Consider the following 27,519-nt stretch of genomic DNA (forward strand, 5'->3'; position numbering starts at 1 on the left):
TGATCGACACCATCCATGCAAGAAACGTAATTTTAGTGACTCTCTCAGGAATTAGTTCAGGAAAAAGTCGTGAAAGAATACAGCAGTTTATGCGTATTAGAGTGGTTTTCGTTTGAGTGTCGTAAAACCAAAACCAAAGTAATTACTCTGGCCAATCACATAGGACACAGACAATACATTGAACCAATCAAAACTCGAAGTAATTACATGTGGCTGACGCAAAGCGCGGGAAAATGCATGCGAGCGCGTCACAATTGGCTTTGGTTTTACTTCTGATTGGATGAAAAGGTGGCGCGAATCTTTTAAGCCAATCGCATCGTGTAGAAAGTGCAAAACCAATTACTTTTCGACACTCAAATGAAAACCGCTCTAAGAGAAGCCTTGACTGAGAAGCTGCTAGCCTTACATTTAGAGATCCAGATCCCCATTTTGTGAGAACAGCCTTAGCCTAAAATCTTGAGCTGGTTCAAAGGGAACTGCAAGAAGAAAACAACCATTTAAAAAATTATTCTTTCTCTGGTAATCACTAACCGCATCACGGCTCTTAGTGAAGATAGATATAGATAGCCTACTTTCTTAGTCAGATGCCCAATATAATCATTTTTAGGTTAATATTAGAGTTGAAAGAGAGTTTAATAGTCACATGCTATCTTTTACCCCCTGAAAACAACGGCATTCCGATAATTTATACGTGATTGGCAAGATTGAAAAAAAAAAGATTTAATTGATTGTATTCAGTTTACTTTGTTCGTTAATATAACTTAGGTTTTCTTTTTCCTCTTTTTTTTTGGAAAATAATATTTCCAAGTAGGCGCAAAGCGGACTACCTTAGGTAAGAGAGAGCTCAAACTGCAACCCTCGCCCTATTTGCAACTGGTGCTAAGTGTCTAAGGAAACAAAATATATGGAAACTGCCAATAAATGTAACAACAAACATATTTTATACACATATGACCTTGGGGACGAAAGTCAGGTGCATAGTCGAGAGTACAAGAACATCCCGACTTCCGGCTAGAGCATAGAGCCAAGCCGTCCGCTGAGTCATCTTAGTCTCATCCAAAAAGAAATGTTCCGATTATTTTCTAATTCTTAACTTTAACAAAATTTCAATAAAACAATCCCGTTGTTATCAAAAGTTATCGTATTTGGCAAATTTTTGCAACATGGACATGGTGGATATTTTCTAGTTTCAAAGTTCCTGGTTTTAATTATTCATAACACCGGGTATCAATAATAAACCATTGCAACACAGCTTTTCTCGGACGTATTGATTCTAAACCGCGGCTGAAGCCTAAACAATATTTTTCGCATTTAAATTGTCATTACCGGGCCACTCAGGCGTCAAAGACATTAATGTCGGGCCTGCAATGAGCTGTTGGGTCGCTATATACATTCAGGTGTTTGTCCCAAGTAAATATTTTTTGAATCGGCTACGACAAAGCGCCTGTCAATGGAATCAAGGTTTATGAAAAACGGGAGTTTTCTCAGGTACGTGGTCTAATTTCCTTTAATATGACCTATTTTCCATGAGTCTACAGTCATCCACCTTTGGTAAGCGTTATAGTTTCTTTAGGAGAAAATTATAAAACGAATGGCTACCAGGACCATCACTTATTATATTTATCTTCAACCTCCAAATGGCAAAATTCTAATTGTTTACCACAAGTAATAGTTGACGGGAATACCCAGAGATAAATTCAAAATAATTTACTTATAACTCAAAACAAAAATCGTAAGTTAAGCAGGCACAGTTAAAACAAAACCGATGTCGTTTCAAACGTCGTTTGGGGCGTAATTATCAAACTGAGCTCAGAAGGGTGTGACTTTTAAAACAAAGGCTACAAGCAACATGGGTAGCAACTATGAATATTCTTCAGTGATTTTGGCAATTTATTGTCCTTATTTTCTTGTAATTCAGTTTTACAGATGTGACAGAACAGAATGCAAAATTTGGCATTATTCTATACAGCTTCAATTTTGCTTTTGACTGGTTGTGAAACAGGTAGGTGACCGGTACTATGTGAACATTGCTATCATCATGGGGGCGGCTTTGATATTGTGTTTGCTTTGCTCTAAATAGTCAGGTTACCCTGTGTTAAAATAAAACATAATGATGATAAAAAAGACAGTTATTTCTTTCCATTAAAGAGTCCTTCTCTTTTAAGTATGCCTCGGTTGAGGCAAGATTCTGGTTTTGATAACTTACTATTTAATAACCGCGTTGCAAGTCAAATTTAGTTATTTGCAGGTCCGATATTGTTTGATAAAATAATTAGCACTGTAAAGGTCGTCCAAATCTTTCCCTTTCCGAAGTCACATACTGGTATTTATGGTTCAATAGAAATTAAAAAATTTTAAGCCAGTTGCAGCAAGCTTACACCTAAGTAAAGTGTACTGATCATTTGACCGTAGTTATTATCTTTATTAGCTAGTTAATATAACTGGTAGTTAATTGGTTTATTACTTGATGTGACAAATTAACAGGACTGTGATATTATATGACCTTAAGCCAGCCATTTCGTAAATAAAACACAAATTGTAGGTGCAACTTTTACATTTCAGGAACGTATGTTTCGAGAAGCGTTCTGGTAAAATAGAAAAGTCTCTTTTCCGTCCTAAGCAAGGCGAATAAATTACTTAGAAACGTATGTTTCAATAATTTTCCTTTTGACCCCTAGAAAGTGTCTACCGAGGTTGCTACCTTCACAGTCGTTTTATGAAAGAAGGTCTGATTTTTGTGATTTTCCAGCTGACCGAGGCTGAATCGTAACGGGGGGAGTTCAATTTCTTTCTGTTTAACCTGTGAGCCTAGACGTTCGTTTCATGGGAAATTCTGTTAACTGCTCTTTCTTTCCCCATTCTGAGCTACAATAAATATCTTTAACTCTACACAGTTTAACGCTGTTCACGTTCTTACACTTATAACCTGCATTTACAAAAAGAGTGACACCGCTTTTTGCGTACTTAGAATCAAGAACTCAGTACGAAGTTTACGTTTTCACCGGAAACAAATTTGGAGCAGGTACGGATGCAAGAGTGTTCATCACCTTGTTAGGAGAGAAGGGACACTCAAAAGAAATTGAGCTGGAGAGCAAAGATCACAATGACTTTGAAAAGGGACAGTAAGTTAATTTCATTCTCGAATGAGTATCTTTGCTAAAATTGGTGGTAGTGAAATGGGTTATCTAGTATTTTCTTCACTGATTAATACGTAATGCATGAAATATTTTTGCATATTATGAATTTCTGATAGGCAACAACATGATCTCATTTTTTTACAAGTGCATTTCATAATAAAACGCAAAACAAAACGCTGCCTGCCATTACCACTTGCACTCAACCTCGCTGTGGCGTAAAAGATTCATAAAGCAGGAGCGATTGATACGTGAATCACCTAAAAGTATAGAAAAACAAACAAAATAGATTGACTTATTGCTTTATTGATTGATTGATTGATTGATTGATTGATTGACTGATTGATTGACTGACTGACTGACTGACTGATTGATTGACTGATTGATTGATTGATTGATTGATTGATTGGTTGATTGATTGATTGATTGATTAGTATAGTATAGTTAGTATAGTATATCTTTATTGTGCCTTACTCTCCGATGGAAGGTATGCTCTAGTTACAATAAAGGTTTTCACAATTACAACAAATTATCTGAAAACATGAAGGGAAACAACAAAATTATACAGTGATTGATTGAATACTTCATTGATTAAATAGTTCATTACATTAAATGATTTATTGGTTGGTTAATTTGGTTGGTTCACTGATCGCTTACTTGCTTGACGGACTGACTGCCCAAATGATTGATTGATTGATTGATTGATTGATTGATTGATTAATGAAGATGATGATGATGATTTATGGTTGCTTCCGACAATAAGTTCTTCTGCTTCTTTTAGGAGCGATAAATTTGACATTGAAACCAAGGACCTGGGTAAACTGACTGCTATTAACATTCGTCATGACAATAGCTGGTTTGGTTCTGCGTGGTATTTAGAAAAGGTACGAAGGCTTTCATTCATAATAGATCTAAATTCAATTTATTTATCATATCTTCAAAAATGCAGTTGTTAAGAATTATTATGCAATACATTCCTGGGGCCTATCACCTAGAAGGCTTCAACTGTTACCAATAACTTTCAGAAAATTCAGACTTTTACAACTAGATCTCATCTCATGCAAAACATTTCTTTGTTCTTCACTAGTGGAATTACATTATTCCCTTTGATGTCCCAAAAGAGAGGCCCAGTCGATCAGTACATTTTCGCTGAAACTTAAAACGTACCTTTCATGACTATAATCTTTGTTACAGTAACAATAAGCTAATAAATGGGCCGATAGCGGCATTCACTGGCGCTTTTGTAGGCCTACACCCGCACTTACTCATTTGACTAACACATCATGCTCATACGCGACATTACCATTACCACCAAATAACTTAACTTGCAGGTCAGAATCAAAGCCAAAGATGGCTGCATGTATGAGTTTCCAAATAACAAGTGGTTGGCCTCTAATGTTGGAGACAAGAGAATTACTCGGATGCTTCATGGTAGAAGTAATTGCCATAACGTGGATACGCCTCCCGAAGGTAAAATAATCAAAAGAAATATTTTTGTTTCTTACTCGACATAAAACGGCTTAAGATGATGGGAACTCTGGCCAATTTACCATGACTCCATAGTGCTGTCATGCTTCTTAATGTCAAATTTTTACGCACATTCCTGAGGTAGAACAAGAGAAATTCCTGAGTATCACTAGTATAAAGGAAACAATCAATCAGATATATAAATAGAAATAACATTTTTACCATTCTATTAAACACGATGACATTTAAAACACAGTTTACCTTTGAATAAAGCATCTTAAAAATATACAGCAACACAGCGTCAGTGACACACACCAGCAAGGCGGATCAATTTCCGATCAGGAAATGATCAGGATCATTCTCGATCCTTCTATTCCACCGTTTGCAACTATTTGAATTGTGTTGAAGCTCATGACATGTTACCTTAAGAAGGGCGTGCCCGAAAAATATTCTTTAAGTGTACAGTGATAATTTTAACAAGATCCCAAATTTGCACAAAGCCATAGAGGAAGTGTAGTTGCGTAACGTTTCTCAGATAACCAAAGAGAGTACAAGTCAATGCAGGATTCGGTAAGTTACCATTTTCACCGAGACCATAATGCACCTTGTTTACCACCCAAAATTTTACATACTCATTGTTTCCAGTTTCTGATCTCCTGGGTAATACAGTCGTTCGAAGAGAAATCCAAGACGATCGTTATGCAAAATTTTGGCAGGTAAAACAAGGTGCATTTTGGTCTCGGTTAAAACGGTGAATGCTACCTTTGACAGGTTAGAAGTTACTTTGTAAGACCTTGTAGGCGAGTCTAACAGTCATTAAACACATTTCTAGGTTGTCACGAGACTCTTGGTGTAAGCACTGGACTTATAAAAGACTCTCAACTTACGGCGTCTTCTTCATATGACGAACATCATCAGCCTTTCCATGCACGTCTCAATAAAACCGTGAAAGGATCCCGAGGGGGTTGGTGTTCGGCTTTCGCTGACGAAACTGAATTCCTTGAAGTAAACTTAGGAAACAAAACAGCCTTGTCTGGTAAAGTGTTTAGGAAGTTGATGTATTTGTCTTTGGATTTCATGGGATTAAATCTACGTATTTCATTCCCATTTCAATATATTTCACCGTGTGGTATTTTCGTCACTTATTTCTTTTTTGTGGGTCAAAGGTGCGAAGAGTATACTAGAATGAAAGTTCCTTAAGTGTCATTGTCTGAGAAAGTGTTCCAGGGGCCAAAAGTTGAGGTCAACCGATTTGGCTGAAACTTGGCACAGAAGTTGGGTATAATGAGATATTTCAAAAGCCACTTTGGCTCACTTCTCTGAGTTTTAGTTTTGGAGTTACAGGGGGGGTCTCATTTTTTGCCCTTTGAGCACCAAAAATCCAGCCTTCCAGGGGACATTTTGAAAGTGTGATAAGACCCCACTGGTAAATTGTGCTGCCAAATGAATTTGACCATGAACTCTACTATAATAGAGCTTTCAGTTCATGCATGTAACTTTGTCCTCAAGGTATTGTACAGAGAGGAGCCTGGGGCTAGAGTTTGGCCAAAATTGATGTTAAAATTACAACTTAAAATAGCCATTTTTCAAAATTTCACTTTATTCACCTGCCTTCTTGCATAACTTCCAAACCTATACCACTGTTTACTTTAGTCACCCAGTTATCAAAATCAGTTGAGAAAAATTTGGCTTATTATGGTTTATTGAATTTTTGGAACAAACACTTCATGCCCCTCTAAGGCGATGCAAAATGGAATTTTGAGCCTAATTCAGGCCATAAACAAACCAAATTATTGACAAGAAGCCCTTATTCTGTATTTGGTAAGTGAAAATGAATTGTCAAAGCCAAATCAGTATCGTTGTTTAGAAATACACCGATTCTTACCTTAAAATTGATCTAAAACAGGCCTCTGATTAGCGCAACAAACACATAATTTAGCAAAACAAAGGTGATTTTATTCTTGAAAAACCTAGTAACCACCATATATAGAACACAAATGATGATGTTCTGATGTACATATAACAATCTTTTTACAAGATGCTTAAATTTTTCTTTGATTGATAGTCAGTTTCACGTCATATTTCCAAGCATTACTCCAAGCATGGAAAGTCTCCATATTTTGTCAGGCCCATTTTTTTACATTTTTACCAGATAAATTTAGCTTATCAAAAGGTTCGTTAACATATAATCTTCGTCTGACCTTGTAATAGCCTGAATAGTTGTTTTAAAGACACATCAGCAAAGGAGCATGACCATACATACCGTACGTAGATTACACAGACATATACGAGCTTCAGTGAGCAGTATCGAGGTGAACTGTGATTTTCCGGGTCCTTTAGAGCTGAAAAAATGAAACCATCCATCCACGGTTAGGAGAGCTGGATAACAAAAAGCTTTTTTTGCTTTTATAAGGAAAATAACCCAAACAAAGCCTCGCATTGAGATGATGCACTTGTTATTACATCAAGTTAGCTGGCCCGCCATTTTGGACTTGAAGAGTGTGGGGACTGGACGGAGTTCCAGTCCAATCCTTCTCCCGTTTCGCGGGAATTTTTTCTGTTTTTCATCAAGTGTGTTCGAAATTCTAGAAAGCGATCTCTGTTTCAGGATAATTTTCCGATGGCACTTTATTCCTTTGGAGGGGTAAATGACCAGTGCAGTGTCACGTCATGGGCTGTGCAAGAAACAGGAATGCTTCCTTTGTTGTCTTGCGATAGTGACATGACTGCATAGTTAAAGCACAAGTAGAAGGGTTCAGGTGTGTCCGGGGAAGAAGAGGAAGAACTATACATATAAAATAACAATAACAATAATAGAAATAACTTGAAGGCTGTTTGTCTGCTCGAGCTGTTTGTTTACATTCAGCTTGTCACGTTTGGCAATGCACAATTCGAGCCAGCTTGCATTGAAACTCCACCGGTCTCCTTTATTTGCCTGTTTCGTCGAAGACAAGTCAACTTAGAATAGGCTTAGTTACATAATTCCGCAGGAATTGTTTTGGGAATTTTAGACACGAAAAAGAATTTTAGAAAATCTCAAGAATATTAGAAAAAAATTGACAAATACTAGAACTTAAATAGCAGTATATAGAGGAGAATACTGAACAGCAACATTTTACAGGCAGAAACGTTGAAAAAACGTTTTTATTTTTCTGTATTCCTACCAACCAAGAGAGGGCTCAGTCCACCCACATGCTACAACAGTGTCTAGAGTACTGTTCACTGAGCAAAACAAATCAGCAGTTTTCAGAGTCATCTACACTACAACTAATCAGCGGTTATTCACCAAAAGAGGCCCTCGCTATCAAAAGAGAATAAAATTTTATGAGTTTTTTTTAGGGAATTTTAGAGAGTTTTAGCAGATAACACTCTTATTTAGGTATATTTTTCCATTATTCTTTTAATTGAATAGTTAACATTATTTTAAATAATTTTTTAATTAAATAATGAAACAATTTTTTCTACAAATATACACAAATCTTCCGTGCTCTTCCAGAACGATTCAGGGTCAGTTCCCATTCAAGTACGACATATGTGTGTTCATTGCCTATGCATTATTCCAAGCAAATCCACTAATATCAACTAATTCGGTCGATTTTGCGACGACGTTTTAGTGACATTTTTCCCTGAAAATGTCAATTCGTCGAAAAACTTAGATGCAGCATGTTTCCAAAGATCTTTGACGAAAAGGGTAAATAATGGAAACCGGTAACTGAATTGTGCATTGCATGATAAGCGTGTGGACGTGGCAAGCTTAATGTAAACAAGCAGCTCGAGCAGACAAAAAACAGCCTTCAAGTTATTCTTATCGCACTTGTTTTTTTTTTTTGGGACAAATTTGATGAATGTTTAGTGCTCTTCCTAAGGACCCAGGATATTAACATGGGAATCAATCAACCATAAAGAAACAATTTGAGACGACAATATCGTAAATGACATCTCGTCGTCTCTAAATCTCTCTTCAGTCAGAAGAGTCCCCTAGATCACGATAAATGCCATTTGTGAGCGTATATGATCCCTAACTGATATTGTGAATCACCTGTAGCTTTGGCATCACCAGTTCTTCCTCTTCTTCCCCGGACACACCTGAACCCTTCTACTTGTGCTTTAACTATGCAGTCATGTCACTATCGCAAGACAACAAAGAAAGCATTCCTGTTTCTTGCACAGCCCATGACGTGACACTGCACTGGTCATTTACCCCTCCAAAGGAATAAAGTACCATCGAAAAATTATCCTGAAACAGAGATCGCTTTCTAGAATTTCGAACACACTTGATGAAAAACAGAAAAAATTCCCGCGAAACGGGAGAAGGATTGGACTGGAACTCGGTCCAGTCCCCACACTCTTTAAGTCCAAAATGGCGGACCAGCTAACTTGATGTAATAACAAGTGCATCATCTCAATGCAAGGCTTTGTTTGGGTTATTTTCTTTATAAAAGCAAAAAAAGCTTTTTGTTATCGAGCTCTCCTAACCGTGGATGGATGGTTTCATTTTTTCAGCTCTGAAGGACTCGGAAAATCACAGTTCACCTCGATACTGCTCACTGAAGCTCGTATATGTCTGTGTAATCTACGTACGGTATGTATGGTCATGCTCCTTTGCTGATGTGTCTTTAAAACAACTATTCAGGCTATTACAAGGTCAGACGAAGATTATATGTTAACGAACCTTTTGATAAGCTAAATTTATCTGGTAAAAATGTAAAAAAATGGGCCTGACAAAATATGGAGACTTTCCATGCTTGGAGTAATGCTTGGAAATATGACGTGAAACTGACTATCAATCAAAGAAAAATTTAAGCATCTTGTAAAAAGATTGTTATATGTACATCAGAACATCATCATTTGTGTTCTGTATATGGTGGTTACTAGGTTTTTCAAGAATAAAATCACCTTTGTTTTGCTAAATTATGTGTTTGTTGCGCTAATCAGAGGCCTGTTTTAGATCAATTTTAAGGTAAGAATCGGTGTATTTCTAAACAACGATACTGATTTGGCTTTGACAATTCATTTTCACTTACCAAATACAGAATAAGGGCTTCTTGTCAATAATTTGGTTTGTTTATGGCCTGAATTAGGCTCAAAATTCCATTTTGCATCGCCTTAGAGGGGCATGAAGTGTTTGTTCCAAAAATTCAATAAACCATAATAAGCCAAATTTTTCTCAACTGATTTTGATAACTGGGTGACTAAAGTAAACAGTGGTATAGGTTTGGAAGTTATGCAAGAAGGCAGGTGAATAAAGTGAAATTTTGAAAAATGGCTATTTTAAGTTGTAATTTTAACATCAATTTTGGCCAAACTCTAGCCCCAGGCTCCTCTCTGTACAATACCTTGAGGACAAAGTTACATGCATGAACTGAAAGCTCTATTATAGTAGAGTTCATTGTCAAATTCATTTGGCAGCACAATTTACCAGTGGGGTCTTATCACACTTTCAAAATGTCCCCTGGAAGGCTGGATTTTTGGTGCTCAAAGGGCAAAAAATGAGACCCCCCCTGTAACTCCAAAACTAAAACTCAGAGAAGTGAGCCAAAGTGGCTTTGAAATATCTCATTATACCCAACTTCTGTGCCAAGTTTCAGCCAAATCGGTTGACCTCAACTTTTGGCCCCTGGAACACTTTCTCAGACAATGACACTTAAATCAGATACAATTTGTCATCTTTGGGTGACCACCTCCCATTAGCAACCCGCTATCCAAAATACCACAACCTTTTCCAGTCAGAGCCTTATACACTGGAACCTATTATAAACGATCACCTCTTTTAAGTGACCGCGATCACTTTTTGGAGAGATGGTTTATAACTTTTTTAGACCTCTTGTAAGCAACTGCCTGACTAACGTTCTGAACTCTTCGATCAGTGTATGTGATACACTACACGGAGTATGCGAAGATCTTTTTCTGACAACATGGAACTGCGTATAAATTATCGTAACACAGAAATTGAATACATTAATTGGGGGAATCGGGCCTTCTTCTCGGAAGAGACCCCCCATGAGGGCGATCCTCTTAGGCGACCACCTCCCGTAAGCAACCACTAAAAAAGTCCAAACTCTCAATTGGACTCATAGGTGCGTCCATTTATTCTTGATTTAAGGTGTTATAGTAAACCCCAACCGCCTCTGATCTGTCGTTTGTTCGGAGCTTTCGCTTTTACAGTTTCCTTTCTTTTTTGTATTTGACCAGGTATTGCAACTCAAGGTCAAGCCATGTTTGACAACTGGGTAACAAAGTATGCGATGTCATACAGCTTAAATGGCAAACACTGGTTAATGGTAGGAGACAAAAGGAAAAATGATGGCAGTCCTAGGGTAACGACAAACATGAAATTGACTATTAATATCCCGAAAAAACTAACTAGTAGTGCTTGGCCATGAAGAAGGACTTTGAGGGAGTGGAGAAGAGTGGTCAGTGCGTCGGACTCGCTATCCAAAGTCCCGAATTAGAGTACCTCTCTCTACGCTAGCTGGATTAGTCTCTCGGCAACTCAGATCCCTGGCCAAGCTTTTAACTCTTAAAACCCCAAGATCAAATTTGAATTCTCATTTGTTGCCCCTGTTCATTTGATATAGAAGTAGTGGGGAGATTGTGATAAACTATCAAGCAAATTCGTCTTGTGTGATCATGTCCGTAATTCTCATGACCACTCTGTTTTACAAAGCATTGATATTACAAGGAGAAATTTGATGCTGATCACTTTTAGGGCTTAAAGGGTTAAATAGCCAACTGGTTTGTGTCCTTCCAGTTGGGGGTTTTGTCTGTCAACTAGCTAAAATTTCTTCTTTACATTCATTCGTCGATTACATAGAAGATCCAGATTTAAGCGCACGTCGTTTCTTTCGCAGTGCTTTAAACAATATTTAATGCTTTATTGTAATTTCTAGAACTTCACAGGTAACAAAGACCGCGATTCAGTCGTAATTCACTGGTTTCCTGAAGTAACAGCTCAGTATGTTCGTGTTCTTCCGTTAGAATGGAGTGGTCTAACCAACTGCATGAGGATTGAACTATTTGGCTGCAGAAAAGGTAATGAAGTAAAAAAAAAAGCCCTTAGTTCACTAAACCAAACTTGCATGATCATTATCATTATCGTTATCACTATTATCACGATAATTTAAAAACGTCACAGCAAAAATCTGATTCTGGTCTTCAGGTACTTGAAATTAATTGCAGGTTTTCAAAGAATTGGACGAATTGTGAAATAAATGGCCAAGCAGTGTATATGTTGTGGTTCAAATTTATACCTCAGAATGTTTCAAGGATTTTGTTTGCTTGGTGCGTTTAGGTTTTCATTCAGTATTCCTGTCAGCAATAGAAATTAATGTTTGCAGCTTTCAAGCTACCAACGTAGCGCGGTGAGAGACGAAGCCCCCTCTCTCCTGGCGTGATCTCTTTGTCGAATGCGTCGCTGCAAAGCAAAATGCAACTGTATTTTGTGAAATCTGCACGAAGGTAACAATTTGCTCATTATGATATTTACAGTCACAGAGGATGCGTCGGCGAGTGAAGAAAACAGAGTAAAAGAAGAGAAAGAAAACAAAAACGGTAAAAAGAAAGAAAGCAGTAGTTTAAAGGACGAAGACAAAATCAAAGGTGAGTGATAATAAGCTTTCTGTATAAAAGATAAAACTGGCGTTTTGAAGCTTAATAAAAAGAGCGTTGTAATCTTCAGGGTAGTTTTTGAACAGTATGACAAGGAAATTAAAAGCAGCTTAAATCACAACCCTAGCTTAGTATCAACCTCGTTTCCAGGGTTCTCTCCTACCCGCTCTACGGAGCGAGAGAGGGCTCCGTAGGGCGGGTAGTAGAGAACCTTGCGAACGAAGTTGGCTTAGTATATGGGAGTAAGATAAGATTCAATCACTTAACTAGCCGCGAGCTCTGTTGTTATCCTACGAGCTACAACCCAACAAAGTGCCTGCCCCATGGTAAGCAATAACACTATTGAAGAATATCTGGATAAGTAAGAAATAGACTTTTCCGGGTTTTCATCGTCATCTCGATTAGGTCGGTAAAAGCCGGTTAGGCAACACACCGACCACCGGCAGATGATTTCCTTCAAAAAATTGAAAGGTGTTCCTGGTGGGTTTGTTTTTTTTTCTGCTTTAATCTTGCTTTTCGTTCTTTAACTCTAAGGAAAACTAAGCGAGGAGGATCTCAACATAATGTCTAGTAAGTAAAACAGCGAGCCAGATATATGGATTCAGAGACTCACCATAACCTCCCATTAATCATTAAAATTGCTGATCCTCAGCTGCAAAATACGTTAGAAAGACAAGATAGCATCTGCCATAATTGTATACATAATTAATGTGCCTGATTCACATTTAGGTCTAACCTGGGTGCCAGAGACTTTTCCAAGATTTGTTGGCCTTCGGCCGACACCGAAAATTCCCGCCGCACGTGGTAAAACACCACGGGTGCCCAGGGTAATTTAGGTCTTAAATCATTAAATAGACTTTAATTTTCTTCTGTATTTCTCTTTCTCTCCGTTTTGAAGTCTCCATGATCCTACTTGCAGTGTTTCATCTGATCTTAGAGCACGCTTCTCACCGGCTACCATTACTTTAAAGCTTGTCAGTGATTTTCAATCCAAAATCGCTTTCGCACAGTGACAGTACTTTCAAAGGATGGAAATCCAGATAATAGCTAGAAGAGCAAATGTACAGTGCATTAAAGAGGAATTGTGGTGCAAATTTTTAGAAAACTGAGGAATTGTGATGATCGTGAATTTGAAGTCAAAAGCACCGGCTTAATTAATGACTTTTAATTTTAAAAAAGTAGCACACAGAGATCTTCACTGTGATTTATCTACAAAACGGAAAATGTTGTTCTAATAGTTTCCTACTATCACTACTAATTTCTTCCTACAGCAATCGAAAAAGCCGTGGTATACCTCCGCTTCGAAAACATCTTCAAAGATAACATCATCGTGGACGAATCCCAGCAGCACAACGACGCCAGAATTGTAAACTTTGCTCGTACCGCTCTGTTTAGCGAGAAATGTGGAAACGGTGTTGACCTCAACGGAGGAGATATTTTACTGAATGGACCTTCATTTACAAACAAACCGCGCTTGGCCATCACTATCGCAGCTTGGATAAAGCTCTTTTCAATAGAGGGACCAAACTCAATATTTGACACAATTGGTGGGATAAACTCTACACATGATAATGGACAGTATCATTTGGAAATCGATAACGGCTCGGTGAGGTGGTTTCACAGAAACGAACGTGGTGACGTCATTTTCAATGTTACATCGGAGGAGATCGTACCTTCACACGTTTGGACTCACGTGGCGTGCACTTATGACGCTACATTAGGTCAAGCTGATATATATGTAAATGCAAAATTTATCTTGAGGGGGGATGGGTCGGGATGGTTGTCACAAGACTGGCAAGAAAAAGCAGGAATCGGAGAACACAAGGGGGAGAGACTGTTGGATGGGCAAATTGATGAGTTTTATATGTCCAATGAGGCTCTGAGCCAGGAAGAAATAAAGAAGTTGATGCAAAGATGCGAATTTGAGAAAGGTATCGACATCTATAAATGCAGAAAAAAATACTTACTGCGAATTTCTTTGCTAAGTCAAATGAATGTTCTTGTGTGAATCACTAAGCTAAACAGTTAAAACCGCTAGGGCTGGCGACCCCAAAAATTTGAAACTTTTTGATATTTTAATGGAATATCATTCCATCAGCTATCTCAGCTAAGCATAGTCTTGGGCTGGAAAATGAAAGGCTGTCATTTAAGTACATTTGTCAAGTTGATACACTTTTCGAAAATCAACATTTCAAAAGAAAAAAAAACAAGCATCAAAACCATTTTTTTTAGTTCTAAAAGATGGAAGTATATTGGCTTATAAATAAAAAATAAAATAAATAGTGATTTAGAGGTAGCACATCCACAAAGTGGTTCTTCGTCTACCTGATTCCTGGTCGAATTGGAATTTGGAAATGTTTGTTTTTGAGGAGAGGAGAAAACCGGAGTACCCGGAAAAAAACCTCTCGGAGCTAAGAAGAGAACCAACAACAAACTCAACCCACAAATGGCGTCAACGCCGGGATTTGAACCCAGGCCACATTGGTGGGAGGCGAACGCTCTCACCACTACGACACCACGGCTTATATTGCTATCTTACAAATAGATCACATTAAAACGAATCTAAGTGCTAAAAAAAATTGCTTTTCGATGTCAGTTTTGCTGTTTGTGTTTCTAGAGTGCTTCACACCACTAGGAATGGAGGACATGAAAATCAAAGACGGGCAAATTACTGCATCTTCAACGTATCACCTTCATAAACCATTTTATGGTCGGTTAAACCTTGTTTCGTTTTACGATGATCCTCAAAGGACAGCCTGGTGTGCTGATGAAGATGACAAAGAGCCTTATCTCACAGTAGATCTTAAAGAAGAGAAGACGATATCGGGGGTTGCTCTTCAGGGTGCTTCGTTAGCCGACAACTTCGTTACAAGCTTCAAACTTTGCCATAGTCAAGACGGAAGGAAATTTCACTGCGTGAGTGAAAATTTTACAGGAGAGGTAAGAGGCTACTGGGTAAATCTTTACATTATATTGTCCAAAAACAGAAAGATGCCATGTTATTTCTTAGTTTTTCCTGAGGCCTTTAGGATCAGGTTCTAGCTGTTGCACTCTGTTGTGTTTGTCATATTATACGACAACTTAACTGCACAAACGGTTGTCACCAAAATGACTGTATTTTATGCTGTGCTAATGCAGCTCACACAGTCATATCCAAGAGCCTAGGGAATTGAAATAAGGGTTTAAAGAAATCCATGCTTTTCGTCGTTCTTCAGTAAGCAGACGCTTTTTATTTGCTTAAAAGTAGTTAAAAGGGCCTTGAAAAGATCCCTCCCTCTTAATCGATTTACTAACTAACAAATAGAATAGTGTTTTACAGGTTTTGGTTAACTTTAACTTTCAAAATTCAGGCACTCCAGGGAAGTGACGATAAAGATTCGGTGAAGATTCACTGGCTGGAGAGGTTTTTTGATGGACGATATGTGCGCTTATATCCCCAGTCCTGGTATGGAGATCACATCTGTATGAGAGTAGAAATATATGGTTGTATTCCAGGTAATGTGATGTTAAACATTTGTTCTCTGTGCAAATTAAAAAGCAGTAAGATAAAAAAAGCTAACGTAACCAGTATACCTTGTCTGTTGGCGTCAAATTCTAGGAATTTTTATGAAGGTTACTGGCAAAAAAAATCAATTTGTGCAGTTTATACGACACAAATCAGACAATTCACCCAGAAAATTCATTATATTTACCACGTACCAGCTACTACTAATTTGTTGACCCGATTTGGAAAGATCAGCCCTACTCTATAAAATCTGTTTCACTGGAGAAAATCGAAAAAAAATCGAAAAATCGAAAATCAAAATCGACCTCTTACAAGCCAATCTCTTTTTACAATTATTGCTAATACATGGACCAGATAATCCCCTGTAAACCAAAAATTGGGTTCTTTTTTGGTGGTTTGTTTGTTTCCTTAAAAATTCTTTCTTTTTTTTCAGGCTTACTATCTGACACTATTGAAACAGACGTCCCTCTCACGTCATTTGAACATGCTCCGGTGATCAGTCCATTCACTGCATGGAATAATTTTGGCGATTGCAGCGTAAGTTGCGGCAAGGGAACCAAGAAAAGGGTTGTTAAGTGTCAACCGAAAGGCAATGAACGAAACCAAAACTGTCCACCAGGAACAGAAACCTACACTGAGAGAATTCCTTGCACCAAACCAAGCTGTCCAGGTAACAGCTGCATTATCTTTTTGCTAAAGAGCTTTGTATTGCTTGTCGTGAAACCCAGCAAATTATTGTTTAGAGATGGTAAACATACTCCCTGATTCTAGATGATACTTACAGGTTCACTGATTTTGCAGAAATATGAACTTTCAGGTCTTTGGAGGACCTGTGATTTAAGGACTACTCTCCTACTGGTTCTAATTTGTTTAAATGGTCCCGAAAAGTAGGTTGGGTTTCCTTTTCATTCGAACCTCGTATTATCTGGCAACGGAAATAGTTCAAATAGGGATAATTTTTTCCTTTATTGGGTTCAACATATATGGGCCTACTCTTTCCCTCCTGTCCTCTGTGTTCTGAAATATGGATAAAAGTGTGTTGAGGACGGTGTTGATGATGATGATGATGATGATGATGATGATGATGATGATGATGATGATGATGATGAAAATGATGATGGCAATGATGATATTGATGACGATGGTGGTGCTGCTGATGGTGATGATGATTCTGTGTGTTGGTAGTGGAAATTATGGTAAAATTTTAACGAAAGCTGACCAGGAAGATGAAGACAATAAAGATATTAATAATGTTAGTATTAACAGGAGGGCTAATAAATGAAATGTAACAACGTATATTTACACTATTATTGACATTTTATCATTATTTCCTGTAAGAATGTTTCTCACCGATGGGTATGTCGAACGGCACGATCATGGATCATGAGATCTCAGGTTCATCCACGATAGACAAGGCTCATCCCGCTTTCTATGCACGTGTCATAACTGCTCGCAATGAACTAGTCTCTACAAGAGGTAGTTGGTGCGCAAAATTGGCGGACAAGGAACAGTTCTTAGAAGTTGACCTTAAAAAGCCACGGAAAGTTACAGGTCAGTTAATATTTGTAAAAAAGAAGATTAAATCGAGTCGTCAACAATTTACTCTGCAAAACATTTTACAGAGAAGGACATCAAGGCTATGACGTTTGAATATCGTCTCCAGAACAAAGGTCGAACTTCACATGCGACGAGCAAAGTTAATAAATTTAAAATTTGTTTGGTAATGTATATTAAGCCACATTCGGGAGAAAATTGATTACTTATCTGATTTAGCTGATTGGTTCTACGCGAAGGACATCAAGGCTATGACGTTTAAATATCGTCTCCAGAACAAAGGTCGAACTTCACATGCGACGAGCAAAGTTAATAAATTTAAAATTTGTTTGGTAATGTATATTTAGCCACATTCGGGAGAAAATTGATTACTTATCTGATTTAGCTGATTGGTTCTACGCGTCCTAAGTTCGACGTTTAACCCAACAGAGGATCTTAATTTAATTTAAGTCAACCCAAATTAGAGTTTGGTTTGTCTCAGGAAAGGTTCGACGCTTGGGGGCCTCAGTACTTTGAGGCGATACTCCGGTTATATAACGTTGATTAATGGCTAGCCTGAGCATTCCAAAATAATATATTATCATCCCCGTCAAAGCAATGTTGTTTTAGGCCTAGGCCAAACGTCGAAATTTTCAGGAGAGGAACCAAACTTAATGAGTTAAGTTCATGAAAGTTCGACATCTAGCTCAGTTAAGTTCGTGTGAATTAGTTTCGATCGTCCAAGACGTTCAATCCGTCTGCTTCAGACGGATGGAGCGTCTGAAGATAGTCTCCGGGACAAAATTCGATCCTCACATGCGACGAACTAAACTAATCAATTAAAAATTTGAATGATGTTTTAGCTTCTTTCGGTACAAAATATTTTTATTGCTGGCTAAACTTGCTTTTTGGTCTGATTCACATGATTGGTTCGACGCGTCCTAAGTTCAACGTCTGACCCAACAGACGATCTTAACTTAATTAAGCCGACCTAATTTAGAGTTTGGTTCGTCCCATGAAAGTTCGACGTTTGGCCTGGGCCTTAGACAGTGCGGTGTACAGCTAAAAAAATGCGGTTTATTTCACCACTGCTTTTGCACACGCATATGTTGCATTATATGCAAATTTGATGCAATTTAGGTATAGGAACACAAGGTCAAGTCACTGACGACCGTTGGGTGTCGAGATACACAATAACCTACAGTGCGAATGGATTAAAATGGACAAACTACACTGAAGAAAATAAGCAAAAGGTATACTTTGTACTTGAAATAACTCTTTTATTGAAAAACCGGTACCACTGCTTTTGAATTTCGCAAAGCAACTCCAACCTTCGCCCCTTTTTGTTCTCGCCTTTCGGCCGGAGCTCATCACATGGGAGGTGATTAAAGCGCGTCAAATTTTCAAGATATTTATAGATGCATCTTCGCATCAAACATATTTCCGCAAATCAGAACAGTGTATAATTTTCAGCAATAGTATAATCGATCAGCAAAGTATCAAGCCATCACAGGTATCACGGTTTCCTTCTAGGTGATCAAACCACCATTTTGGTTGTGCGAACGTTTAGTAAACTTTCGCGAGTAAAATAGATCTACAAATTGCCTGGCCAAAAGTCACAATTGCTGTGATATGTTTCGGGATAATAGACTCTTATTTTACTCAATTTATTACACGTTTCACTTCTGTTTACTTTTACCAGATATTCGTTGGCAATGATGACAGTAAAACCATCGCTGTACGTCACTTGAAACATCCAATAACTGCACGTTACCTTAGGATACATCCGCTGGCGTGGTACGGAGTGCACATCTGCATGCGAGCAGAACTCTACGGCTGCGATCACCTAGGTTAGTAAGTTTGGGTCGAATTGATATGGGCACCCTAAGTTGCAACCTTGTATGTTGCTACCCCGGATTTACGACGCCATCCTACAAAGGTAAAATATCTCTCACGGCATTTTCGCATATCAATAGGTCATTGATGAAAAGTAATGCCTATGACATGTCGTAGCTTGGGACGCCTTTGTAAGTCTTTGACCTGTTCCTAAAAAACAGCTTTAAATCAGGGTTCAAAGCAACAATTTGGTTTCCCAGTTTTAGAACAAAAAAACTATGGTGAATACACAAAAATACGTCCCATTCTCAAAACATTTGTTTCCCTGCAACATAATTATGCACCGGTCCGCTTTTCGGCCGATTTTTAACTTTGACCTTTCTTTTCCGATAGAAGATCGATCTGGTAAATCGTATATTGTTAACCGGCCTTAATAAAAAGCTTTTAACTTTGGGTGGGTCAGTGAATCCCATCTCTACAAGGTTATTCTACTGAAGTAACCTGTGGTCAGGCTCCCTTATCTTCTAGAGAGCAAAAGGGAAGAAAGACCGTCTGAACGCAGGTCACTATTGAGGCGATGCTCTAAAAGGGACCAACCGAGTCAGAACTTCAATTATAGATTCCCTTAGTACTAAGATATGTTTTCTAATATAGCGTCGGCAAATTCCTTGGACAGGTTTAAGCTTCTGCCGATAATTCAAAAGATATGAAAAAGCGGCACATTCACAATCAACCTCAGAAATATGGTCCTTAGTACAGCGGAAAATACAATTATGTGTTTTTGTTCTATTATATGTGTTGTTATAATGTTTAGGTCAAAGTTTTAAGCCTGTGAAGGTGACCGAAAACGACGAATCTTCGTTTAAAGTTTCTGAAGAGTCCATTTCAACCAAAAATGATAGAAAAGGTTCAGAGACAGCAAGTAAATCTCCGCTAGTAATCACGGCTTCAAATAAATCAGAAAAGCCTGGTGCAGCAGCTCTCAACGAAGTACACAAACCTGATAGTACAACAATACAAACTACAACAGCAATTAATACAACATCACATGACGCGGATATCCAGACTTCGCATGTACTCATGAGTCCAAATCAATCACCTAAGCCTGGTTTGCAACCAAGGCTGCCAGAGGAACACACAGTTAGCAATGTAACGATGCAACCTATTTCAAAGGGACACGCAATAATACACAACGACAAAGGCCAGACAGTATATGTTCCTTATCAGATTCAAAGTCACGCTCTTCGTTTGCATCCAAACCTTCCTCTGTCAGAAACAAACGTTATCAGAAAACCGTCTGCAAACTTGATTAAACAACTGGGAAGTGATCTCCATGGCGCCAAAGCAAGCAATATACATGTAGCATTCCAGTGGGGAGCCTTCGGTAAATGCAGTTCAACTTGTGGAGAGGGAGTACAGAAACGATACCGGAAGTGTAATGAGCAAGAATGCACGGCACCAGGAATACAGACGCAGGTTATTCCGTGCGTAAGCTCCTCTTGTCCTGGTAGGTGGGATTCTATAATAGAAAAAATTAAAAATTAGCGCTTGTTAAAATTGATGCAAATCGAGACATTGCGTTAGCAACACGTGAAAGCATTGTTGGGGATGTTATCAAAACGAGGAATGGGGAACGGGGAACGGGGAACGGGGAACGGAGAACAAAGACGGGAAATGGGAAAATGAAAAATGAGAACAATCAGAGAATTAGAATTGAAGTTACTGATGGGGCTAAGGTTCAAGTTAGTTTTAGTTCCCATTTTTCATTTTTCTATTACCCACTACCCGTTTATCCTATTATGGGGATATCAAAGCAAACGGTTTTCGTCTCTAATGTGAGCGCGTGCAGTTCACAGCCCTGTTTATGTGAACACTTGGAAATATTCTTTTGCTGAGGGACCAGTAGCAGCTAATTGCGATCACGGGATACCCATTTGCGAAAGTTTTGTTAAATGTTCTGCCAAGTTTTCATAACAACCAAAGTTGCTCTCGGGGCTTCCCTTTCTTACTTGTTTATTCATAGATATGTTGCAAAAAAATGCGATCATCATCTCAAACTTGTCTGGGATTATTGTCGAATGGCTAAGCCAAATCTCAAGGTTTATGCTACAGTACCTTAACTTTCATGGTTATTATCATTGTTTCTTGGTTAGTGGAAGCTTTGGAATGGTCTCCTTATACCCCTTGTTCCGTAACGTGTGGAGTCGGTAAAAGAACAAGGTCACGGATGTGCGATGGAGTGTCCTGCCCAAAGTCAGGGAGAGAGCTTGAAACTGTTTCCTGTATCCGTCCTGGATGTCCAGGTAATGTATAAGGTATTATGGCCGCGTAAATAGTGCGCATATATGAGCACGATTTGTTTGCTAAAGGCTAAGGTTTGAAAAAAATTCATGTAAAAGGGCAGATTTAGACTTCATTGTCTACCTTATTTTTTAGTTATAATTAGGATTTTTCAAAAATTATTTTTAGTAGTATAGTAAGGACCGGTTACTCCGTTCTTTCCAGGGAATCTCATAAACGTGCGAGGGAATACACCGATGATGTCATAGCCTCTGTATCGCATGAAAGGGATAAGGTCACGTGCTATGTTCTGGTTGTCCGACCGGTTTGACAGGCTTTATTAAGATGATGTCAGTTTATTGTAAACTATATGCGTCATGCCCTTGTTTGGTCATGAAGACAAATGCGGCTTAAAATCACTGGGTGTCTATTTATTCAGTACATGTTTTTCTTCAATTCCTAGTTGTAGTCGGTGGTTTGAATTCTGCCAACAGTCAATCAGTATCTTCCTCTTACTTTCAAATCTTTATAGCTAGGTGATTTCCCAAGTTTTTTTTTCCCCCACGTGTTACCCTGCATTCTTGCCCTGTTTTTAACAGCCCAGTTTTCATATGAGAAGCCGGCGCCTTTTGCATATTTTGATTAACGAAAATCTAATCTAGATTTATCATTTTATAGATTTATCTAGATTATCAAACGCTGTCATGTGGCATCCTTAGCGTGATCTACACTGTACAATGGATACTCAACAATGTCATTATCCTATTTTTTTTTTCTTTCCTCGCAGTTCTGTATTTGGGATTTGAAAATTGGGAAGACCAGATTGTACTAGATGAATCAGACAAAGGAAACAATGCCTTTCTAAGCAATGGTGCGTTTATCGCTCCACACAGAGGAGCTTGCGGTCATTTTGCTAGTCTCGGGAAGAGAGGTGATATAATATTGGAAGATACAACATTCAGAGGGAAGCCCCGAACAGCCATAACAGTAGCATCCTGGGTTAACCTTCCGGGGACTACTCGTGGATCGCACTCTGTGTTCAGTACCGCTCGAGTGATGAGAATTGGGCAGGTTATGGGTAAGCATACTAACGTACTTACTTACGGCTGATCTTACGGCTGAGCTCGCGATAGAGCCTTCATGACAAAATCTTTCCACACGATTCTATCCAGCATTGCTGACCGAATTTACCCTGCTAGTAGAGTCGCTTCGACCTTTCCTAGATAAGTCGGGAAAGAGGAAGACGACTTCTTTCTCGACTTATCTAGGAACGATCGAAGATATTCTGCTAGCAGGGTGGACTGAATTTCGCTGATGTTGTCAAAACCGGTGTCCCTTTTAATGTTGTCGATTGAGTGAATTGGCTTTCTTCCCTTGCTAACTCTTCCTGTTGAACAAGTTTCGAAGCAATTTCATTAGATTGCCCTATAAAATGAAAAGGAAGGCGAAGGCCCTACCCAGCAATGTTGTCAGTAAGTTTTGGTAAGCAACAATATAGTTTTTCATTGGTCTTTTGTTGCTTCCAAGACACAATTAGCGCCCTTCGCAGCATTCGCTTGTAACTACCATTCAGACTCTTCTCCATTTGTTTTGTTAACGTCCATGTGTTTGAATTGTAAAGTAGGACTGACTCGACCGTAGAAAGGAAAGGTCGAATCTTGATCTCTTTTTCTGCGATGATGACTAAATGGCTCTAAGCTTGTGACAGGCAGGCCATGCAAGAGCTTCCCTATGACGTATATCCTTTTCACTGCTTCCCAGCCTGCCTCCCAAGAAGTTGAAGTTCTTTACTTCCATGATTGCGCACTACTAATGGATGTTTTGTCATTTGCTTGATCGCGATTGAACATTAGCTCAGTTTTCTTCGCATTCACATGCAGACCCACTTTAGATGCCTCCGTTTCGACTAGCCTGAAGAGTTCCTTTGCTAATAATACAAAATTTCGGCGAAATCGAGAATGTGGATAGATACTACGCGCTGACTTTTCCTGGGATTAAAAGCACAAAACCAAGGTCTTCTCTGCCGTCAACAGCCTTTCCCATCAGCTAATCGATAACAATAGCCAAAAAGTAGTGAGCAAGAGTATCTCCTTGGAGAACTCCTCAGTGCAAATATGTGGAAGTACTCTATCTCGCCTTCATAGAGCTTGTTTATTGCTTCGACAAGTTGATTGCAGATGCCAAACGCTTTCAATACTTTCCTAATTCAGCATCATACAACGACGGACGCTATCGAAAGCCTTTCTGTTGTGTTGTGGCTTTGATGTGATTTCCCTTCACACCTTCTAAGATGCGATACAGCGCTAAGATGTACGAAGTAGTTCCAGGGCAAATGCCAGTCTGATTGCGACGTAGGTGAGGATCAAGTTTCGGCTGAGGAGTAATTTGTTGACAACTTTAGAAACTACCGCAGAAAGACCAATTCCTCGATAGTTTGTGGTTTCGCGTGGTTTCTCCAGACTTAAGAGTAGGGCTTATGTTAATATCTGACCACTGTTGAGGTTTTTCTACGTCCAACGGCAGCCTTTTGGTGAAAGACTGCATCATTTCATCAGGGTCGCATTAAGTTAAGAACTTCAGGTAGTATTCCATCAGCACTCTCTGATTTTCCATGTCTCAGTTTTAGTTTTCACTTCTTGTTATTTTTCCATGGTAAATACTCCTGTTGTGATGTCCAAATCAGTGAAGACTGTAGTAATTCCTTTATCAGCATTACTCTCAGGGATGTCTGGCTCTTTACCAAGAAGCTTTGACTCATCATATACCACTCACTTGTAAAGAAACGTTCTTCTTTCAGGGCTTCCATCTCACTGATGAGTACCTTTCGCTAGAGACTATCCAAACCACACAAGCCGTTCACGGGTAGTTCGGCCTACTGGGGAAACCGGGGCGGTTTGGATACACTGGCGTTGTCCTCCTAAGTGGTACGCCGACCTACCATTCTGCCATTAGAGTTCATCATTATATAAGACTGGCCACATATGCCCCGACCTCCGGCGCTGGTGACATCGCAGGGGAGACCAAGATCCTGCAACAACAACAGCAAAAACCACATTCCAACCCTTCCACCTGGGAGGGGTGAAGACAAAATTTCGCTTGTACGGGTCGGTACGTTGTGTTGTCTAGATCGAACGGGAAAATCTGTGGCTGCTGTTGCTGTGGCCGTGGCAAAGCCATAGACCCTGTTCCCTAAGTCCGTAGAACACATGGGTACTGCCAACAATAAAGAAAATAAATGCAACTATATCCTGACGTCAGATTTCCATGCGATCATATGAAAAATCGATTTTCTCTTCTCTCTCGTGAATACGAGGGTCACGTTGCGATAGTTTTTGGACAGTAGCACGTCGCAAACGAGTCTCACGGTCTCTAGATGCAAACGAACCATGTCGAGGGTGATGGCCATGAGTAACACAAACATGTCTTCTGAAGCATGACATAATGTCGAGGCGAGGGCCAGATCCACAGCAACAGACGTGCCGCTCCGTCTCGGTAGCACTTTGACAGACATCTTGCGGCCTAGAGTCCGTAAGATAAGATTCATCCTATTGGCGACTCCGGGGTCAGAAGTTTGGCACTGTACGTCGTCATCTCAGGCATGGCTAGATGCAATAGTTGTAAGAATTCGTGGATTTAACGGTTGGCTTCACTGCCGATGGGTCGCTTAAACATACCCAATAGATATGTCTGGAGGTATTGCCGCTTGAACGGTTCCAACGCCAACTTAACGCACCTAACGATGCCCACAGAACCGAAATGGGATCGTGAACAAGGTTTATGTGCCTCATCCCTTGCCTTTTCGATTGTTAATTCCCTTTTTATTCGTTTTACGCCCGCTAATCCTATTAAAAAGTCTCCAACTTTCTGCATCTTGTACTCTTGCATATGCTTGCTCAACTTCTGTTTTCATGCTCACCAGTTCCTCTTCGAGTACTTGATCATAGCAGCTTTAAGCAGCTCCTTGGTTCACTGCAGGGCTGGGTAATTGTCAGTAGATGGGTCAACCTGGCCTGGTTGCAATTACGGAAGGATCCTTTACTTTCTTTTTGAAGGGTTCTTAATGGGTAAAAGATTGCTTGCAGCGTCCTCGTAAGTTGTTACTAGCATCTATGTCGCCGTCTTCAAGGCACTGGCAGTGCTGCTTGATAATTTTGAACTTGAGTGCTGAAGAGCTCTTGATCGCATGAACATAATTAATCAATATACTACAGGCGCTTAACTATGGTGTGATTATCATTTCGTTTTTGATAAAACCCCATAGGAGGATATCACTTTGAAATAGATGACGGCAAGGTCCGTTGGTTTCACCGAAATCGCTTCCAGACTCCAGTGTTTAGTGTGCTGACAGATGACATAATTAAGCCGGATGTGTGGACTCACCTGATTGGCTCCTACAACGGTACAACACAGCAGGCTAAGGTGCGTGGGGGTAAGCTAGCGCAAGCAATAGGGCTCGTTTTTAGCAAATCATAACAAAAGTAGCCTGATTTAGACGTAGCCTAGGCATCGTTTATTTAGCGACGAGGGGAGGAAGAAAATAGGGACCTTAAGCAACGAAAACGTTGGTAACCGGAAGTTGATAGTTTCTCTCTTTCAATGCCCTAACCCGACAAATTCGTACAGCGGGAGCTAAAAGATTCGTTATGCGAGAGAGAAGCGATCCATTAAGCCAGACAACGAAGTTCCGCTTGCTATTCATGACGTGCCGGAGGTCAGCGTTTTTGCTGCTTAAGCCGTATCGTATTGGCCAAAGAAGGTATAATAAGCAGTATTATTATACATTGTAGTCACCATCTGTCTTCTCATTGGCTTAAAGCCTACAGTTAATTCTGGGAAACAGCGCAACCTACAGATTATTCACTAATCTGTACCTACAGATTAGTGAATAATCTGTAGGTTGCGTGCGCAATGCATGATTTCCAAGAGCAATGTCAAGTGCACGGACAGCAATGTCAAGTTCGCGGACAGCGAAGTAAGAATGGCTTCTCGATTCGCTTCATCGACCCAGCAAGAAATTGAGAAATTACTTGAAGATAAAGTATAATAAAACAATTATTAGATTCGGTTTTTGTGATATCCGGAATAATCAAGGTCTCGGTTAGTGTTATCAGCCTCAGCCAACACTTACCTCGACCTTGATTATTCCGGATATCACAAAAACCTCATCCAATAATTGTTTAAAATGTGCTGGATCAGCTATAAACGCCATAAAACACTTTCCCTTCTCTTGTTTCTAACCAACCTCGTCTCCAGGGTTCTCTCTTACCTGCCCTCTCCCTCAAGCCGGGGTACGATTAGGAGAGAACTTTGGGAACGAAGTTGGTTTCAATGTGGAAGAAACCATTAGGTGGCATAACGAATGTATGTATGCAATACGGGGGATTCCATCCAAACATAAATGGGTAGAACACAAGCCAAATGCAAACTAACGTCAACTCGTTGCATAAAGGGCCAGTTCAGAAGACAGCGATCATTTTGATTGATGAAAAATCTTTCTTAAGTTACAGGTGAAAATATTTGATTCTACAGGTGTATGTAAATGGTGCCCTGCAGAGTGTCTCCAGGGGATTCGGACCACTTGATGACTTCTGGGGCTATAAGGCTTGTGTGGGAAGCTTTGACTTGGGCGGACGTTATCTTGGAGGTTTTGTCGACGACTTTTACATATTTAATTACGAAGTTCAACCGAATCAAATCAACGACCTTTTACGAATCAGATGTCCCAAGAAGACATGAGGTCGGGCAGGGTCCAAATAACCAGGGGAAAATGAACGAAAAATTGAACGAGTTTAAAATATATGATGAACTAAGCCAGAATGGAAAGGACCGAAGCGGTTATGCAAACCCCTACAGTGCAATTACGAACATCCTTGTAGCCTAACGAGTGACATATGGCTATGGGACAAAAGAACTAGCAAGAGTAAATGGGAGGATAAATGAGAACTTACGATCATTATCATAAAACAAGAATACAGATTTGACTGAAAAGATTACTTTCATAAGTAGAAGAAAACGATGGCAAGTCTGTTTTTGATAACGAAATGTAGTCTTAGCGTAGCTTCCAAAAATCCATGTAATTGTGCACAACACAGTTTTCTTTGTACTTAAAAAACTATTGATAATAAATTATACTTTTATGAACGATTGAGTAAGTTG

General features: G+C 39.3%; 1 protein-coding gene across 1 annotated transcript; it reads left to right on the plus strand.

Moving 5' to 3' along the window:
* Positions 1-1,941: 1,941 nt before the first annotated feature.
* LOC140934186 (uncharacterized) lies at positions 1,942-27,297 on the plus strand. The gene is made up of 21 exons (XM_073383858.1): positions 1,942-2,002; positions 2,969-3,122; positions 3,916-4,018; positions 4,466-4,604; positions 5,434-5,637; positions 10,794-10,918; positions 11,492-11,633; positions 12,090-12,200; positions 12,744-12,779; positions 13,481-14,140; positions 14,827-15,149; positions 15,560-15,704; positions 16,148-16,384; positions 17,053-17,265; positions 18,388-18,500; positions 18,950-19,097; positions 19,898-20,590; positions 21,237-21,386; positions 22,151-22,441; positions 25,625-25,782; positions 26,893-27,297. The coding sequence occupies exons 1-21, from the start codon at positions 1,942-1,944 to the stop codon at positions 27,097-27,099; spliced, it is 4,413 nt and encodes a 1,470-aa protein (XP_073239959.1). The 3' UTR covers positions 27,100-27,297.
* The last annotated feature ends 222 nt before the right edge of the window (positions 27,298-27,519 follow it).

This window comes from Porites lutea, chromosome 4 (genome assembly GCF_958299795.1).
Source record: "Porites lutea chromosome 4, jaPorLute2.1, whole genome shotgun sequence".
Classification (NCBI taxonomy): domain Eukaryota; kingdom Metazoa; phylum Cnidaria; class Anthozoa; order Scleractinia; family Poritidae; genus Porites; species Porites lutea.